At 28.6% G+C, this 20,800-nt stretch overlaps 1 protein-coding gene across 2 annotated transcripts in view; it reads right to left on the reverse strand.

Annotated features, from left to right (window-relative positions):
- Positions 1-20,800, reverse strand: part of LOC119607297 (CCR4-NOT transcription complex subunit 10) — a 55,906-nt gene that overhangs the window by 19,814 nt on the left and 15,292 nt on the right. The window contains exons 1-4 of one of the 2 annotated variants that reach the window (XM_037961170.1): positions 12,614-12,667; positions 4,140-4,538; positions 3,954-4,060; positions 775-1,102 (exon numbers count right to left, since the gene is read on the reverse strand). In XM_037961170.1, coding sequence (XP_037817098.1) covers positions 775-1,102; positions 3,954-4,060; positions 4,140-4,538; positions 12,614-12,652 — 873 coding nt within the window. In that variant the 5' untranslated portion in view covers positions 12,653-12,667. Of the gene's footprint in view, positions 1-774; positions 1,103-3,953; positions 4,061-4,139; positions 4,539-12,613; positions 12,668-20,800 lie in introns of those variants that run through there. The other variant, XM_037961166.1, reaches the window with a different exon arrangement.

Genomic DNA, 20,800 nt, shown 5'->3' on the forward strand with positions numbered 1-20,800 from the left:
AGAAAAGTATATATATTCTGGGTCCTTATTAAATTCTAAGACGATCTAGCCATGTCTGTCCGTCTGTCTGTTGAAAGCACACATACATATTTTTTATACGAGTTGAAACCTCTCTACCAAATGTATTGAGTATCGGTCCATAAGAAAATTACTTTAACGGTCTTTGCTGACTTAAAAATACGTGAACAGTTATGAAATTTTATATAAAAACATTTATAGGAACATAAATCTTCCTACCCAATTTCATGCGGAAAGTGTCGGGAAGTGATATTCGATGTAAAGATGTTTTGTATGAACCAAAATTGGCCTAAACATTTTTTATGAAAAACGGTCAATTATTAACCCTATCTCTCATATAAGGTCCTCATCAGTTAATTTGATGAGTAATATCCTTTTAAGGCATACGGTTTGATGGTGGGTATAGAGATTCGGCACAGGCACAGAATATAACACTCTGACTTGTTTTATTTTTTATTTGTCTCTAACTAATGAAAACAAACAGCTGATTATGATAAATAGCCGATAAAAAATAGAGATGACACTTATTCATTCATTCGTAATGCATACGTAGTAATTCAAACTGAATTACATACAGCTTGTGTATTTCGCAGCTGTATTTTTGTATGGCCAATTATGTCATACAGTTTATAATTGGGAGTTGAATGACGAATGAGATGGTGAATGACGAATAATTGCATCATGTGAACGGGGTATTAGTCTTTAAAAAGTTAATACTACCTTTTCGAAATGACAGGTTTAATTTATATTACTTACTATTTCATGTTCCATTATACAAGCTTCTGCAATTCTAAACCATAGTCTTGGATTGCTGTGATAGGTTTTTAGAGGCACAAGGAAACATTGGAATGCTTCTTTGGGTCTCCTTAAATGCAGCATAGCAATTCCCAAATTATAGAGAATTTCACAAGATTTCACTGAACTCATATGATGTAACCGGATATTGCGAAGATTTACTGCTACATGTTTATCAAACGATATTGCATTTTGAAAGAAGTTGGCTGCAATTGCATAATGCCGGACCCGTAAGTGTATAACACCCATGTTATTGGCGATTAGTGTATTTAATTCCTTATTATAAAAACTAAAAACTTTCATAATTATGTATATTGTTAATGTACTAAGGGAAATTGGCAATTAAATTTCTAAGACGAAATTATTCGTCTGCTATAGACTAGATCTTTGATTTCGTCTGCTTCAAAATAACGGTAACCAATACTTCCTTTTGTTGTATATCCCCTTAACTGTAGGTTTTCAAATAAATTTGTTTGTTTCTGAAACAATTTAGAACTCGAGTTTTATAATAATTTTGTACGTTGATGGCCTGGATAAACATATTCTCTTTGATACCAGTTACCTAATATGTATCAAACATGGCGATGAATCCATTGTGGTATTTAGTAAGAATCGAGATGTTTACAGTGAAATCACTGATATGCCATGCACTTACAAGATCACTTGGCCACTGCTAATAACTTTTCGAATATAAAATAAAAATCTTAATTTTAATATTTGTTCGAAATTGGGAAATGTAAGAAATTGGGCTCAAATAGAATTTTTTCAATTCAATTTCGCGTTAAATAAAGTCGTAGAATATGGTTGTTGAAATATAATTTATTATATTTTGAAAGCGTATATTTTTATGCTCACAATTTTAGATACTTATTCTCTCAACAGCGCTTCCATACTTTCAAAATATTTTCATACATTTTAAATGATAACCTAACCTAAAATATCGCTATTGAACAGAGATTAATAGTAAATCTCTGTTCAATAGCGATATTTTCTAATTTGTTTTAAACGTAATTTTATGAAAAATACACTAGTGAGCAAATTTACATGTTTGTAATATGTACACTTTATTTTGAATCAAAATAAAACTAAAAAAAGCGAATCCAAAAATTTTTGTTGTGATTTCTTTTCTACATAATATTTAACAAAATGAATTACAATTTGAACAAAAATCGTAAATTTCTGAGCAAAAAACAAACAAAAATAAAATAACTCGCATGCTCTCAGTTTTTCTCGATGAGTCTACAAAATCGGAATGATGAGTCTTTGCCCAATATTTCGTCATCTATTTTCATTGGTACAAGGTGGCACTATGCAAACCAATCCCATTCCATAATCGTGCTTTACTGTTTCCTTGCGATGGTGCCTTTGATTTATCTTTCCAGGGCGGAGACAGCCATTTTGACAGAATCTACGGATTTTGCAGACTCATTATCTCACCTTTGTAGATTTATCATCCCAAACTCATCATCCTGGTCCCCCCAGGGCATGTTTCCTTGATGAAAGGAAACATTTCAAAAAAGAACAATTTATAGAAAAGCGTTCTAATAAGTAATTTATTTAACATCGGACTTCAGTCGTAATTCAGATCAGAGTTGGGGAACAACACTCGCATCACCGTCATTATTTTTTAAGGACGGTCAGGCCTGTGTTTCTTGCCTGGCTTCTAGAAAGTTTGTCTCGCTCGAACCAGTGTGGTGTATTACATCGCATAACTTTTTAAAGTTATGCGTTGTTTTTCATCAACCTCGTGCTTTTTAATTCATGTTCAGGGGGCTCATACTTCCTATATGAAAGTTTAGGTCTATTGTGGGCTCCACCCTGAACCAACGTGGGATAACCTGACAAATTGTGTGTCTGTAACACCGCCATTAAATTTTTAATAAAAAAATAACATTGAACTTTGTAAATAATATTAAAAATGCTAGCCTTCCCTAAAGATTTCGTGGCGAGCAAAACTGAGTGCATGCGAGTTATTTTAGTTTTAGTTGTTTTTTACTTAGAAATTTACCTTTTTTGGCTTAAATTGTGAATTATTTTAGTAATTATGTAAAAAAGAAATCACAACAAAATTTTTTGGATTTGCTTTTTTAGTTTTGTTTTTATTCCAAACAAAGTGCACAAATTACAAACATGCACTCACATTTGCTCGCCAGGTACTATTTAAACCAATTTTAAATTAAGTACAGTGGTTTCCCGGCTTAACGAAAGATTTAATGTCAGGTCCATTCGTAACAACGAAAAATTCGTTAAACCGAATAACAACTTTTCTATGATTTAATGATAAAAATAGGGTAATGGAAGGTAGGAAGTCTATCTTTTAAAGATTTTATGAAAAATTTTATTAAAATTAGGTAAAAAACACAATTTTTTTGTTTAATGAAGGTAAAGTTGTTTCATTTCGAAAATGAATTCTTTTCTTATAAAAGAAAAACAAATTAGGCATTTGATCCCCATTTTAATCGATGTGAAATTCTAAGTATTTTACGGTAATTTTCATTACAAACAATTCCTTTTCTCACCTTATTAGAAAATAATCATAATATTCCCATAAATAAAGAATTTCATATTAACATGTATGTCTATAAATCTTATTTATATTTCAGAAAAAATTGTTTAACTGTTATTTTCATTTCTATTCCAGGATTTTTGTATTTGTAGATTTCGTACCCATTGAATTGGGTACTGAACTTACATAAAATCTTAATATGTTATTGCTTTTGGTTAATAATGATGTTTAGTGATCTCTCAGTATTATTTTCATCTCCTTTTATAGAAAATTTTTTAGAAATTCGTTATATCGAATACTCATTTATTCGTAATATAAGATACTCAATGGAAACAATTTGCCCGTTAAATCGTTTTCATTAAAATTTCGTACCAGAATTTGATAAATACGAGAATAATACTATCCTGTCTGTTCTGTAATCGGAATAAATTTATTTTTCTATATTTTACGTTCAAATAAAAATTCGATTTGCAGAACACTAAATTTCAAACGAACATCTGTTGCATTTTCATTTCAATTTGCCGTTATTTTTTATGAACAGACGAAATCAAAAATATTATGGCCTATCATTCAAAAGATCCAGAAAAATCAAAAATGTTAATTACCAAGTACTGAATAATTTGTCTTTACTTACTCATTCACATATCGGTAACCGTTAATCTTGTTTAATTGTTTTGCCGCCATTTGGAAATCTTTCATTATGTAATATTGATGTGCCTTTAATGCCGATAACTCAGGAGACTAAAATTGTATGTAAGTATTATATTTTTATTATTATTATTATTATTCGATATTATGTTTATATGAGTTTATAACTTACAACATCCTCTGGCACCATAACGGGCTTTTTGTTAACAACCTGTGTTAACAATGACATCAGTTTTAAACCTTTTCCTAAGTTATCCTCTAATCTAGGTAAAGACTCTTGAATATTATAATCATCTGAAGTTAGATGTAATATATTTATCCCCAATTTATGCAAAAATACTTCGAGAAAAAACAATGCTTTTTTAGGTTGGTTAGACGCCAATAGAAGTCTCAGCTCTAAAATACCAAGCATTGCTAGCACGTTTTCATCATATGTGTTTATTTTGTTGAATAATGGCTCCATTATATCCAGAGCCGCTTTATACATGTGACGATGATAATAAATTACTGCTTTATTATATGTTGTAAAAAATGTTAACGGAGATACAATAAGATCTTTTTCAGAAGTATGCTAGAAATATAGTTTTAAGTATTCATTATATTCTCATCATTACTAATGTTTAGTTTTTTTTTTATTTTATATGTACATTAGGGTGTCCCCTGGACCATTTTTTTGGAGGAATACCTCTCAAACGATGCGTTTTAAGCACTAAATACGAGAAAATTAAAAAACTATTTTTTTGAAAAGGTAGTCAGTTCCCTACCAGCTATTGAAAATCTTGATCTCAGTAAAATATGTTCAAATAAAATTTTCTGCAATCTTTTCGAAATGTGTCTCAAAAATTCCGTAATTTTGAGCTTATCGCGGGAAAAATAATTAAAATTTTTGTTAGTGTATTTCTGATCCACAAAACAACTTTTAGGGCCAATCTTTAGGTGAAAGATTAGCGATTAAATTAAAATTAATCCTCGAAAGATGTTTTTGAGTACTCAATTAGTTAATTTTGTTTGCAAGTTTAAGCGCCCAATGGAGGTGGTTTAAACTTAAGCACGAAAAGCAAAAGTGTAAACAGCTGATGCAAAAAACTTAATACTATTTTTACAAATATAAACATTAAAATGTTCTATTTATTGATTAGTATAAATTATGGACACTTCAAAATACATTTTTTTTTTTTAAATTAAATTTTCATTAATTTTCATATTAAATTTACAATTGTCTTCTTCTTTTTTATAAAATATGCATTGTTTTGATAACAAACAGTGGCGTTTTCTGTTGTTTTGTATGGCAAACTGCGAAGTTTAATCTTGTACTCAAAAACATCAAAGAGGATTAACATAAGATTAAATTTATTTTTTGATTAACTAATCTGATTATTAATTGACATTTGATTGACATTTCAAAAACCCGCTCTTAGTGTGTTATAAGGGGCATATCGAGGGACTATATTCAATAACACAAGTTTTCTTCTACAATATATTTTTAAGACCATATTCTAAATCGTTAAATAAAAAGAATTTAAAATTTAGCATTATTTGCAGAATTATTCACAAATTTATATCAGATAGAGCTTTTTTTCAGATAGAGAGTTTTTCATAGAAATATACATTTTTTATTTGATTTAATATCAATAAATATATTTTATGCAATTTAATGAAGTAATAAAAACCAAATTGTTGAAAAAGCAACAGATTATAAGATTTTAGTCCAAAATCAATGTTACATGGATAAAGACGGAAGGAAAATATTTTCTAACAAACACTTTATTGAAATAAATTTAATTTTCAGTAAATATTTTTACTGATTCAATAAATGTTTTTATTTGAGTTTCATTTTTAAATCAGCATATCGATACCCTATATTCAAAAAGTGCTAAATCAATAAAGTCTAGTTTTCAGGAAAGCAAAAAAAACTATTTAATTCGTGAAATATTGCACTAAAAGACAATATTTCTTCCATAATACGTTTTTAACATCCTTACTAATTCTTACCTATGAATAGCACTTTTTGGTCGACAAAAAAACAAATATTTGTTCTAGCATGTTTTGTTCAAAGAATAGAACAAAAATTTCTTCTAATAATATGCGTTATTTTATAATTTTATGAAATGTTTTTTTTTTTTTTTTTAAGGGATATAAGTCAAACCAGTAAGTCCAATAAGATGCATTTACACCATTTAAGTAGAAAAACTCATGGCATATCTGCTTGTTTACTATTCCTTATTCTCAGTACAAATATTTTAAATTATGAAAAGTTTTTGAATATAAAAAGTACCAATATTTTTTGAATAATACTCCATAATTTGCACATTTAAAGACTTTTTTATAATCAAAATTCTAAATTGGAACCATAGAATATTATAGATCTTAGTTTTATAAACGATTTCTGAAATAACTTTAAATTTTTCGAAAAAACATTATTTAAAGTCTAAAACTGGCTTTATATACAAATATGTAAATGATCATATCTTAAAAACTATACATTCAATTTATTAATCTTCGCCTGTTTTGTGTTCAGCATGTTCATCTTGTTAATATACAAAATAAATTTTAAATAAATTTGAAGTTTTAAAAAATGTTGTAAAATTTGTATGGAAGTTAGCACTTATTTTCTTCAATAAAAATTTAACTTTGAGATAGCATATTAACAAAAATTGTTGTTAAAAGTGCAAAAATTACTTTTTTGGTTTCAAATTTATACCAGACGTGGATCATGCATTGAGGAATCCTTTTGCATCAAAAACTCACTTTGCCCAAAATTGAGTTCGCACTTTTTGAATATAGGGTCACGATATGGAATACAACAATAAAACCAGTTTTGGAATGTTCTAAAATGAATTGATATAATTCTTATTTGGTTTATAACATTTAATGAATAATTGTTTCAGTTTTCACCATAGCAGAAATAAAGAAAGTAGAGCCAATCAAAATTTGTTTTCAAAAATAAGGTTTTTTGAAGTTTAATTTTCTCTTATTCATTATGTGTAGCGTTGCCACAATAAAAAAAAAATATTTTAATTTTCAAGAAATTATTTATGACAAATGTGTAATTTATAATTTTGCATTAAAAGCTGCACATAGATGATCAGAAATAAAAATGTATATTGTTAAAAGCAATTGATTTGATTAAGTTAGTACAAAATTATAATAACAACATAATGAATTGAGATTTTTTTTAAAGTTTTTATTAATATACATATCCTTTTGGCTTTAATCCATTATATTTTGGCTATAATCAAGTCAATAGTCTTGTCTATAGACCAAATATGGACGCTAGACTGGACTATATACTAGACTATAGTCTGGACTATAGACTAGACTTTAGACAAATCTATATGCCTCCGGTAGGTTCTAATCTGTCAGACTGGAGGTCGTAGATTCGATTCCCACCAAGAGGCCCGATGGTGGCCTAGGACACTAGTATTAAAAACACTATAAGCAATTTAACACTTTAAGCAAATATATAAACCAATAACGCGGACAACGTTTCGTAGTGTTTAGACAAAAGAACAGCAGGAGCCATTGGAATAGCCGACCTGTAGCACGGCAGCAACTGACCGCGAACTCACAATAGCAGGTTAACTTCATTCCGGAAATACGGTCTGAATGGAACGCATCCAGACTTTTATTCTCATTATCATCTGCTTCAACAATGTCATATATTTAATACAGAGGTCAAGCATATTTTTCACACTCAAAGATTCTCTCGGCTTCAACACAGACTGCATGTCAAGAAATCTTTTAAAAGGTCTGTTCTTCCTGGATTCAGACAAAATTTCGTTCAAAGCAGCAACAGCGATCTCTAACCTCTAATCATTGTCCACTACCTAACAATTCATACTATACAGCCTTCACTCCATGTAACTCTTAATCAGGGAATATGTTATACACTCAAACCTCTTTTCCAATTGAATTAAAACTATTAAATTTTTAAATGTAAACTTCAAACTAAAGAAGAAAAATTAAAATGAATATGGTAGCACGATTTTAACGAAAACTTTAAAATCCTTAAGCATGTCACATGGAGAATTTGAAAAAATAAAGAGAGAATGACACTACCTTCCTTATTTCTACTATGGTTTTCACAGTATAAAATAATAGTTTCTAGAATTAGAAACGTTTACTTAAAAATGTTGTAAGTATATATGTAATTTTTTTAAAAATTTTAGTTTTAAATTTTTTAGTAAAATTTTTGTTAAAATTTAGTATATATTTTTAACAAAATTTTTATAGATTCAATAAAAAATGTTGCTTCTTATTATTGCCAAAATACAATAAATAATTTAACTGTTTCAGATAACATATTTGCTTGAATTTCAGTACAAATACTAATAACTTGTGTTCAAAGCTCTAAAAGAATTCATTCCCTAATTCTTTTTTTAAAATTGAGTCATATTTTAAAGAATTAACAATTCTTCAAACTCATTCCCTTTGATTTAATTCCTAGAATTAATTCTTAAAGCTTTCGATGTAGTTGAATTAATTCTCAAATGAATTAATTCCTATAGAATGTTAAATTCCTTCTGAATGAATTAATTTTGTTTGCATTCAATCTGTTACAAATTGAATTAAAATAAATTTCAATAATTCCTATTGATTTTTAATTCCCTCTGAATGATATAAATTTTGTTTGAATTCAATCTATTACAAATTGAATTTAAAAATTTTTCAACCATTCAATTTGAAATAGATTGAATGAAAGTTTTGTTTTATAATTCAAAAGCATTCTGTATATTAAAAATTGAATTAAATTTTTTTTTCTTTCATTCAATTTGTAATAGAAGGAATTAAACAAATATGAATGATCATTCAATTGAATTCATTCCTATAAAGAATGAATTCTCTTAGGAATTAATTCAATGGAATATAAAGCCAAGGAATTCAGCTTTAGAATTTAAATTCAAAGAATGATTTTAAAGAATAGTACATTCAAAAATTTAAAGCCGAATTAAAAATATAAGGGAATTAATTCCAAATAGAATTCATTCTTTCCAAGCTTTGCTTGTGTTATTGTTTCAGTAAAATAATTGTTTGGAAATGTTGCGAATATTTATTAATGTTTTTCGTAAATAGTATATTATTTTAATAAGAAAAATTCTGAAATTTTTTTTAAAAAAGAATTTACGAATTTGAGTACTTGATTTTACGAATTTCGTGATAGGTCCTATTTTAGTAAAAAAAATACTTGGCTTTATGAATTTTTTGTTTGATTTTGAATTTAATTTTTTTCTGTGCAAATTAGTAAAAGCATTTTTTTTGCAACAGAAAATTATGCAAAATAATAGAGTTTGAAGCTATTTTTTGGATAAGATAGAGAGTTTTGCATTCAGAATTTTTCTTTTTATAAGATAGAGAAATTTTAAATATTTTTTTCTTTTGAAATTTATGTCACTGATGGGGGTTAGTAGTTTGCTCGATATTTTGCCATCAAAATCTTATTTTCATGAAAATGACAGATAGAGACTATTGAATATAGTCCCTCGATATACATTTCAAAATAATCTAAAAAATTCTGAAATGGTCCAAACCACATACCAAACTATTTTTTAAATATTTTTCAGAATAAACTAAAAATTACGAAAATTTTGACACCTATTTCGATAAAAAACTAAAATAATATTCCACTCCAACCCACTAAAAATCATTTTGTGGACCAAAAATACTCTATAAAAATTTTAAAATTATTTTTGCCGTATTCAGCTCAAAATCACGGAATTATTGACACCCATTTCAAAAAAATCGAAAATATTTTATTTTTCACAAATTTTCTATCACTGGTAGGAAAGTGAGGACCATTCGAAAAAAAAATATTTTTTATTTTTCTCATGTTCAGTACATTAATACGCATCGATTGAGAGGTATTCACCCATGACATTCTTAAAAAGGCCGTTCCGTTATGTGTTAAGGTTTCCCGTGGAGCACTTTTTTGTAGGAATACTTCACAAACGATGTGTATTAAGCCCCCTTCACACGAGCACACAAGTAATATGATTTGTCAAAATTTTGTGTAGAAGAGTACGGATGGGATCGTCTAAACGCAATATGTAATGAAACCATCAAACATTGAGAGAAAATACGGATGGAAAATTTGACAGTCGTATGCCTCTCTTCATTTTTTTTTTTTTGAAATGATTCAAAAACATGGAAGTCGTATTAAATCAGGGATGTATTTTTATGTAAATACATACAAAAAAGTGAAAAAAGATAATAATAAAGCAATATCTGAAATGGCCCAAATCATTGCCAATAAATTTTTAAATATTTTTCTGTATAAGACTGTGTGCCAAACGGCAACAAAGTTCTATGGTAAAATAAAATTTTCTTATGGTGGAAAATATTATCACTTTTGCTGTGCCAAACGAAATCTTTTTTGATTACATTAAATTTTGACAATTGTCACCAATTGCACAAGAAAATCTGCATTTGTTTTAATAAAAGAAGCACTTTTATTGATTTAAACTGAAATTATAAAATATTTTATTTTTTGTATTTTCAAATTTTTCTCTTCATTTGTCAAAAATTTATGTAGCCCTATGAGCTAGTAAAATTTTATTCACCTCATATCTATCAAAAATTTACATACTGGGTAATTCCAAAATAAATCGACCAAAAAACGGTGTTTTAAATTTTTGTCTCCTTCGATTTTTTTCAAATCGGGAGCATATATTCTACTCCTGAATGCGGTTTCTATGGCGTATAAATTGGATCCTTAACTCATTCAGTGGTTAGAAAACCATATAATAAATGGACAAAAAATGACTATAAAGGCCCAAATAGACTACACAAGCGGCTTATCAAACATACTTTTTTCATTCCCACACACACTACACAAACATTGCTCGTACAAACACCGATTTTTTCACGTTTTTGTGGACTTGAAAAGATACAGATGACAATTTTTCTTATAAATAGACATTTTGTGAAAATTTTGTTGTTAATAAATATAAACAATACAAACGGTTTGAAAAAAAATTCAATATGTTTGTGTAAAAATCAAATTTTTTAAATTTTTGTACAAACAAACAGCCAGCATTTGTACAAACACGAAACACCCTCATACACTACACAACAGGCTTGCACAAACGTAAAATATTGGTATGTTTGTCAAGCCGCTTGTGTAGTCTATTTGGGCCTTAACTCCTAAACAGGGAAAAATTGTCTGAAACCAAAAGCCGTAAATTTTATTTTCTACAAATTTTGTAATGACTCCTAAATCCGTAGGATGTATGAAAAAGGAGATATTTCAAAAAATTAATTATTTTGACCTATGACCTCCAATATTTCAATTATATAAGACATGATTTCATATATTATTCACCATCATATTTATAACATTAATTTGATGGTCTGTGGTAATTTTTACTTTATTCGGCATTAAAACCTCAATTTACTAGACTATAAATGTGTTAAAATGTATAAAAAGCACTCATTTACTATGGAAATTGTAAATGTAGCTAAATAAAACCCCTTGAGATCCCATTATAAAATTTTTACACAGCGATAAGAATAATTTTGCCTATTTGTTATTAAAAAAATTAAGAAAAACAAAATATCCTTTTTTATGATATTCAAGGATAAAGGACATTTTCCACTATATGGTCCTTGCGCCAGGACTTCATGTAATTTTAATGACGAAGACCTGTCGAACGAAGCATCATTTGTTAAAATCGGATAACTGGTTCCAAAGTTATTCAGTCATCAACATTTCTAATTTTGAACAAAAATACCCGAGATGTCCTACTTTAAAGACCCATAAAACATGAACTGAATGAGTTAAGGATCCAATTTATACGCCATAGAAACCGCAATTAAGAGTAGAATGTATGTTTCGAGTTATAACTAAATCGAAAGGGATGAAAATTTGAAGTGGTCGAAAGGTCTGTGGAATTACCCTACTCAAGTAAATTGTTACCGATTGGCACACACTCTAAGCTAAAAATTACGACAATTTTATAATTATATTTCATAATGTCTATGCGTTACATAAACAAGAGAATTAATGTGCCGCTTAGCACTAGCTATGTTCAAAATACTCTAAAACAAATTTACAATTATTTTTCCCATAATCAGTTTAAAATTACGGAATTTTTGACCCATTTTGAAAAGGTTGCATACAAATTTTCTGCAAAATAATACTTTATATTTTTCCCATGTTTATTACACTAAAGGCCCAAATAGACTACATAAGCGGCTTATCAAGCATACTTTTTTCATTCGCACACACACTACACAAACATTGCTCGTACAAACACCGATTTTTTCACGTTTTTGTGGACTTTCAAAGATACATTTCTCAATTTTTCTTAGAAATGTAAATTTTTTGAAAAATTATTTATTAATGGTTATAAACCATAAAAATGGTTTGACAAAAATTCAATATGTTTGTGTAAAAATACAATTTTTTTAATTTTTGTACAAACAAACAGCAAGCATTTGTACAAACACGAAATACCCTCACACACTACACAACAGGCTTGCACAAACGTAAAATATTGGTATGTTTGTCAAGCCGTTTGTGTAGTCTATTTGGGCCTTAATACTCATCGATTAAGAAATATTCCTACATGAGAGGCAGTTCCACGGGACACTCTAACCCAGCAAAAAAAAAATATTTTTTTAATGCTGAAGATATTTTTTTGTTCTTACATTTGTTACCCTTATTAATTTCAAATCGGCCCAATTCATTCCACATAAATGACAAAGAATTCGATAGTTACTCCAAACATAATTATAAATTTATTTATACAAAATCGGAAATTTTGATGCAAACAAGTGTTATTGCTTGACCCACGACATTTACTAGGATATATACATACATATAAGTAAATGTTAAAAAAGTTTTTAGTTTTCTTCTTTTCACGCAAAAAATGAATTGAATGAAATTTTAGTCAATTAAAATTAATTTGTTAAAAATGAATTGCAAATTATTTCCAATTCAAATGAATTGCAATTCGTTTGTAAAATTAATTTGTTAAAAATTAATTGCAATTCATTTCCAATACAAATGAATTTGAAAAATGAATTGCAATTCGTTTGTAAAATTACAATTCGTAAAATGTATTATTTCCAGGGACTGTAAATAACAGTTATTCTGAAATTTTTAACCCAAAAAATCTCTATATTGGAGTCAACGTAGACCTATACTATTATATACCAATATACTCGTATTGAAGTGCTTTTTCAGAATATATGGTGATTTGAAAAAAACGATCTTAGCTCCACAAATAACAGTTATTTTTTAACGGAAAAATAAAAGTCTGATTGAAACAGTTAAAAAATGAGTTTTATTTTTCCGTCATAAAATAAAAATTATTTGAGGAGTTTTATTTTTTCCATCAAAAAATAAAACTCATTTGGGGACTATTATTTTTTCCGTCAAATAATTAAACAATTTTTCTTTATTTTTTCAGTCTCTTATTTTATTGAATATATCTGATATAATATGTTTGGTTATTTATTTGTTTAATTTAACAAACATAATTTTTTCCAAATTTTCTGCGGAAAGATTTGAACGCAGGTCACTTAATACCAATTTAAGAGCAGATAACGCTCTTTCCACGCTAACCTGTGTTACAGGAACACACTGTACAGTTTTTGCCAATTTGTATAAGTGGGGGTAATGTTTTTTTTTTGCTTCCCAGAACTCAAAAAGGGACTTATCAATCGACAAGGGCCGTGTAGAAAAATTATCAATTTCATAGAAAGCTTTTTTTTTCATCATCATTATCATTTTCTTCGTTTTCTTGCTCCCTATCTGATCAGTGGCAAGCTTTAGGTGTCAATTCACATAAAAGAGTTTTATTTTCTGACGGAAAAAATAAAACTCCTCAAATAAATATTATTTTCTGACGGAAAAAATTAAACTCCTCAAATAATTTTTATTTTATGACGGAAAAATAAAACTCTTTTTTAAAAGTTTCATTTGAATTTTTATTTTTAGGTTGAAAAATAACTTTTTCAGATGGATTTTTATTTTTAAAGTCACAAAATAACTGTTATAAATTAACTTTTTTAATATAACTTATAACTGTTACGGTCCCTGATTATTTCAATTTAATTAATTTTGAATTAATTCAAATGAATTAGGAAAAATTTCAAAAATTACACCGGTCTGCACTGAAATCCTCCTTTAAAAAATGTGTTATACAATGAAAGATATTCATTTCTTCCCATCACGCCACAATTCTTGAAAATTCACTATTTTTCTTAACCATTATGGGACCGAATTCAAATCTCAAAAATTTTTTAAATAATAAATTTCACAAGTTTACAACGATTTTGCACATGGTAAAAAACCTATGTATGTGGATTTCATTATTTTGGCCTTCTAAGTACAGAAAAATGTTTTTAAAAAATCTAGGACGTATAAAGGGTAAATTAGGAGTGAATTTGGAATCAAATAAAAAGGACATCTCTCCTATGACAAACCTGTGTTAAAATCATCACTTCTTCAGGGCTTTATCAGTACTTCCATGGAAAAAACATTTATAGTTGTAGTTTTTTTATATAAAACTCACAACACTCTAACAATGGATTCCTGTCACAAAAATATTAAAAATTATGTTGCAATAATCTTAAATATTGGTGAATAGATGCCATTTTTATCACTCACACTTCCAAGAGTTTTTCGGAAAAAGTATAAATGGTAATGTAAGAAATGAACTAAGAGGGACAAGTTCAGTTCCGTAAGTTTGCAATTCAGGAATAAATTGTTAATAATATTTTTAAATTTCTAAAAAATGTATTAAAAAATTTCTAAAAATCGAGACAAAAAGAAAGACGTCTGGTAAAAATTGTGTTAATGAAGACCTAAAATTTTTATTAATGTTTTTTTTTTCTGAGTCGATTGTTAGGTTCTCAAAACAGGTGCAAGCACCCAAAAATTGATTCTCATTTTTCAAATATTTTTCCAGCACTACTGAAGGAAGATGCTAAATAAAAAACACTTAATATTAAAATTTCGACGTATAGAAAAAAAATTAAACTTGTTAATTAACCGGGCATAGCCCTTTCTAAAAATATATGTTTCATTCCATGAGCAAACAAAAAATATTAATTTGTAAAATTGGGTTTTTAATAAATTTTTAATAGTATCACAATATTTGAAAGTACACTGCGAATCACTTAAATAAGGAATTTAATTTTATTAAATTTGAACGATAATATCATGTAAATTGAATATTGGAGGATTACAAAATTACGGAATTTTAAAGGCCATATTCTTGCTATTTAAGCTATCCAATAAAATCTAGTGATTTTAAGCTTTTGACAATCCTATTCTGGCCTTCAAAGACTGATTTGCATAAATTTGCTTTCCTTTGTAGTATACTTTTCTAACAAGCTAACTATTTTCCATCATGTAAAGGCCCAGATAATATGGAGGATATTTTAAAATTTATACAACTTGTTCACGAAATCACTGTTTTACAACTCTGCAGTGTAATTTGAAGAATTTTCTTGTTTGGGTCCAAAGAAGTTTTCAAATTGTAAAAACGCGCCTCTTAATATCCTCTTGTAGGAAACTCCAATCGTTTTTTCCGTATCGAATACAAATTTGACAGTGCCCACACCCCGCCTTCTCTGGTGTACTTACGATGAAAATGTATTTTTTCGTCCTTATTAAGTCTTGGATATAAAAGCTGTATCCAACCCATTGATATTGGGAATCGAACCCACCACCTCCGGTCTACCAGACTAGAACACTAACCACTAACCTACCGGAGGCCACACTGTATACAATTGGATGTTCATTTCTTAGTTATTCCTGCTATTTAGACGGCATTTAGTTCACTGGATTTTAAAATTATTCTTTCTCCGAGAAAGCTATTAGTCCATTTTTTTTTAATATAAAATACTACTGTTTAGTATTTACGACAATATAACGTTTATCGATGTGAATTACCAGATTCCGCCTAGTTTCTATAAAATATAATAATTCCTTATTCAAGTGATGGATAAAAAAAAAAAAACCCCTTTTTTTATTATAGGTATGGAGAAAAAACTATATTTCTTCTGCAGAAAAAAAAAACTCCAATATTTAGTTTACAAGATATTTTCGTTCAAAGTTGACAAAATTGAATTCCTTATGGATAAAAAAAAAAAAAAACCCCTTTTTTTATTATAGGTATGGAGAAAAAACTATATTTCTTCTGCAGAAAAAAAAACTCCAATATTTAGTTTACAAGATATTTTCGTTCAAAGTTGACAAAATTGAATTCCTTATTTAAGTGATTCGCAGTTTATAAGACTGCAAATTTTCAGTCCAGAGGTTGCTCCATCTGTTATAAGCTTTATAAGTTCAAAATCTTTAAAAAAAATTATAAATTTTTTATTTTTTGGGAAAAATTGCCGATATTTCTACAAATTTATCTGGCAGCTTAAGAAAATCTGAATAAACTTTTAGGCGTATTTAAGCCTCATTTGCACATTTATGAGCCACTTTTCGCTTATAGTCACAACCCTTAATTGAACACAATAGGACTATATCGCTAAAGTGATTATAAACAGATTTTTTTTATATGCCACAATGTGCTTATTAGGGTGATCGACTCGGTTTTTCAACCGGTTTTATAATTGGTTTTTTCTGTTATTCCAGTTCCGGTTATTTACTTTTTAAAAACCGGTTTCGAATACTTTTATTGGCTTTGTATTCAAAGATTACTTTTTGATTTTCGTAATTAATTAACAATTTTTATTTGTAATCTGGTCTCTCTGGCATCTGGCATCACCATGAGCTAATGGTCGTGATTTTTGTTAGCTGAGCAAATAAAAGAAAATAATTAAAAGTTTTTGTTGTTAAATATTTAAATTAATGTGGATTTTTTAACAAACAATCTTTTATAACAAAGATTTATTGAAAACATTGAGTAAATTGTGGATTTACGAATAAATAATACATATCGTTTTAAATAGTTTGCTGCATTGTTTTGTTGTTGTTGACCTGCTGTTGTTGTTTTGCACTTGGCATCCATTTGGTGTGCATACATTTTTTTTTCCATTGTTTACAATTAAAATCATTGTTTTATACACTGTCTATGATGCCGGGAAAAAAGAAGGAGACATTTTTGTGCAAATGCAATAAGAATGTTACTAAGACAAATAGCAGTGTGGGCTGTTATATATGTGGATCTTTTTTCCATATAAAATGCGTTAATGTGACAGATGAGCAGCACAAATTGTTTTGCCAAAACAGAAACGTTTTTCACTATATTTGTGAAACATGCAATGAAGCTCCCAAGAACAAATATTCATCTAACTTGTCCTTAACAACTGATGATATACAGCAAGAACTGCATAACATATCTATGGATATTGGTGTACAATTCGAAGAACATAATCGTATTTTTGAGAAACAAGTATATTCAAGTATTGCTGCACTTGAGCAAAAAATGATTGAATTGTTTGATAAATTTCGTGTAGAGCAACAGGAGAAAATAGAGCGGCTTATCAATGAGAAATTTATGGGTGCTACTATTAACCAGGATACCGATTCAGTTCATAAGCGTCTAGATGAATTAGAAATCAATAATAGCATACTGCAAAGAAGGCTAAATAGAACTGATATCATAATAAAAGGTTTACCAAAAAATATAAAAAATTTGAGAGTTCCAATTTATAAAATTGCATCTCTTTGTGGTTCACCAATCCAACATGGTGGTTTGCAGCATTGTGCTTATATACATAATGGCAGATCAGTTTTGGTAAAACTAAACTCTGTACAACAGCGAGACCTTATTATGATGAGGTTTTCAAAAAAGCGATTTCTTGTGCTTAAGGATGTTATTGGTGGTGATCTCACTTCCAAAGTTTTCCTGACTGATCACCTGACACCAGCAGCGGCCAAATTATTATCATTATGTAGAGATCTTTGCACGGAACATAAAATCCTTAGGTATAAATACATTAATACAGATGTACCTAAAGTAAGAGTATTGTTGCCTAATAATAAACAAACAGTTCTTACTACTGAACAATGTATTACTATGCTTGATGAAGATCTGTTTGTAGGCGATATAAGTAGTGAGCAGAACGCCAGGATGTTAAATGCCGAAATTGGGAATAATGAGTTGCCTTCAATGAACTTTAATAAATCATTCATTACGGGATTTACCACCTCATAGTCAAATGCTTGCTGAAACTTATATAAAGTTAATGTTTTTATACGAGATTTGTTGGTTGTAAATTTATTATTAATTATGTTATTCTTATGTACTGTGGAATTTTAATATATGGATTGCAAAATATAAATTTTAGTTTATTTTGTTATTGAACTGGTTGATTGGCCTTTGTTGTTAAATAATTATTAAGTAATTGATATATTGAAATTCCATTGTGTACTTTATTTGTATTTTTGTTGTTTATGTATTATCTTTTATTATTTGCTTAGTTAATTTTAATGTTATTATAATTCTCACAAATTTAAAATGGATGTTAGATCTAATTTAGGGCCTGTTGTTTGTGATAACAGCTTTCTTACAACTGAATTAAGTCATTTAAATGGTAATCTTAATATAGGACATTTAAATTGCACAAGTTTAAATTTAAAGCCTAATTCGTCAAAGTTTAGCGAGATTAAGCATATTTTGAATGGTGGAATTTTAAATGTTTTTGGTGTTAGTGAAACGTGGTTGAATGATGCAGTCTCTGTTGGGGTAGCTGATATTCCTGGTTATCTTTGTTATAGGAATGATCGAGCATATGGAAGAGGAGGTGGTGTAGCCTTATACATTTCTAAGTACATTGAACATAAAGTAGTTTATAAGAGCAATAATTATGGAGTTGTTGAGTATTTATTTGTTGAGCTTCTTTATAGTGGTAAAAAAGTGTTAGTAGGTGTTGTTTATCTTCCGCACGGAGATTTTGAATCCTTTGAGAGAGAAGTTTCAGATTTGGTTGTTCATTATTCGCATATTTTAATTATGGGTGACTTCAATAACAATATGTTTGACCCGTTTAAGTCCTCAAGAGTACGTAATATATGTGATAGATTGGGCCTTGCTCCGATTCATAATATGATGCCAACACATTTTGATATTCGGTATAAATCTACATCTTTAATTGATTATTTTTTGGTATCGTCGCCTGAGTTAGTTGTTAAATCTGGACAATTTCAATGCCCAAGTATAACGCGGCATTCATTTATTTTTCTTTCTATTAGAACTATACTGTTTAATACTGAACAATATTATGAGTATTTTGATTATAAAGCAGTTAATATTGATTCTATTAATGCAAAAATATCTGAATGTAATTTCAATGATATATATTTAACAAATTGCGTTGATGAACAGGTGCAGATCTTAAATGGCAATTTAAGGCTGTTACATTCTCTTGTCCCTTTAAAACGGAGAAAAATACGAATACATAGTGATGACTGGATAAATAATCCAGAAATTAAATATTATGTATCACTAAGGGATCTTGCTTATACTACATATTATCGTAATAAAACAGATGAGAATTGGAAGGTTTTTTGTCGCTATAGGAACAAGGCAAAATCAATTATTAGGAAACATAAGAAAATAGCTCATTACTTAATGTTTGATCATAAAAGCAGTAAGGAAATTTGGATGATTCTAAATAAGAATGGAGTTGGACGTCCTGTGGATCATTTTGAGATAGCTGATCCTAATATTATAAATAATGCATTCTTATCCAATCAAATTTGTGATGGTATTGATTTTGTTGATGTTTCTAACATTCCTTATGATGGCTTTTCCTTTAGATCAGTTAGTATACTGGAGTTATTTACAGCTTTTGATTTAATTAAATCTAAGGCTGTAGGTTTTGATGGTTTTTCGCTGGAGTTTCTTAAATTATTGTTGCCAATGATTAGTAATTATGTATTACATTTAGTTAATACGATTTTAATGACCTCCAATTTTCCTTCGTTTTGGAAGATTGCAAAAATTGTTCCCATTAAAAAAAATAGCAATGTACTTGGTATTGATGATTTGAGACCAATTTCAATATTGCCAATATTATCAAAAATGGTTGAGCATCTTATAAAAATACAACTTGTTGATTATATAAATAATAAAGCATTTCTGCACGATTGTCAATCAGGTTTCAGGTGTAATCGAAGTGCTACATCATTGCTCATTGGACTGACTGATAATATTAGAAAAAACATTTCCAGTAAGGGTCCTTGTGTTTTGCTATCTTTAGATTTGACCAAGGCTTTTGATAGGGTGAATCATTCACTAATAATTCATAAATTATATAGATATTTTGGATTTTCTAGGTCTGCTTGCAATTTAATAGCTTCATATCTTGCGGGTAGAAAACAATATGTTGTTAGTAGTGGTTGCAGTTCGGGATTGCTTCCTGTGTATAGTGGAGTTCCGCAGGGATCTGTACTTGGGCCTTTGCTTTTTATTATGTTTGTTGATGATTTATATGATAAAGTATCCAGTAGTATATGCCAGCCTTTTTCGTTTGCTGATGACGTGCAGCTTCTTTTTAAAGGTGATTCGATGTTTCCTGAAGTTTTACAAGCCTCAATTGATCATACTGTTGATTTGTTATGTAACTGGATGTCTGATAATTGTCTTTCTGTTAATCCTTTCAAAACTAAAGCGATGCTATTTGGTGATAGTGGTAATAATAACTTCACTATTGTTTTAAATAATAATTTTATTGAATTTGTTGACAAAATTAAATGTCTTGGTATATTTATTGACACGAAATTGACTTTTGATAGTCATGTTAATTCCGTAATTTCTAAGGTTAATTTTATGCTTCGTAAATTGTATAGCTTAGATCTGCTTTTACCGTTTTATATTAAGGAACGTGTTATTCATGGATTAATAATGCCAATATTCTTATATGGGT

Source organism: Lucilia sericata, unplaced genomic scaffold (assembly GCF_015586225.1).
Source record: "Lucilia sericata isolate MDLA Ls3-8-SP2 unplaced genomic scaffold, ASM1558622v1 Contig000685F_arrow, whole genome shotgun sequence".
NCBI lineage: Eukaryota > Metazoa > Arthropoda > Insecta > Diptera > Calliphoridae > Lucilia > Lucilia sericata.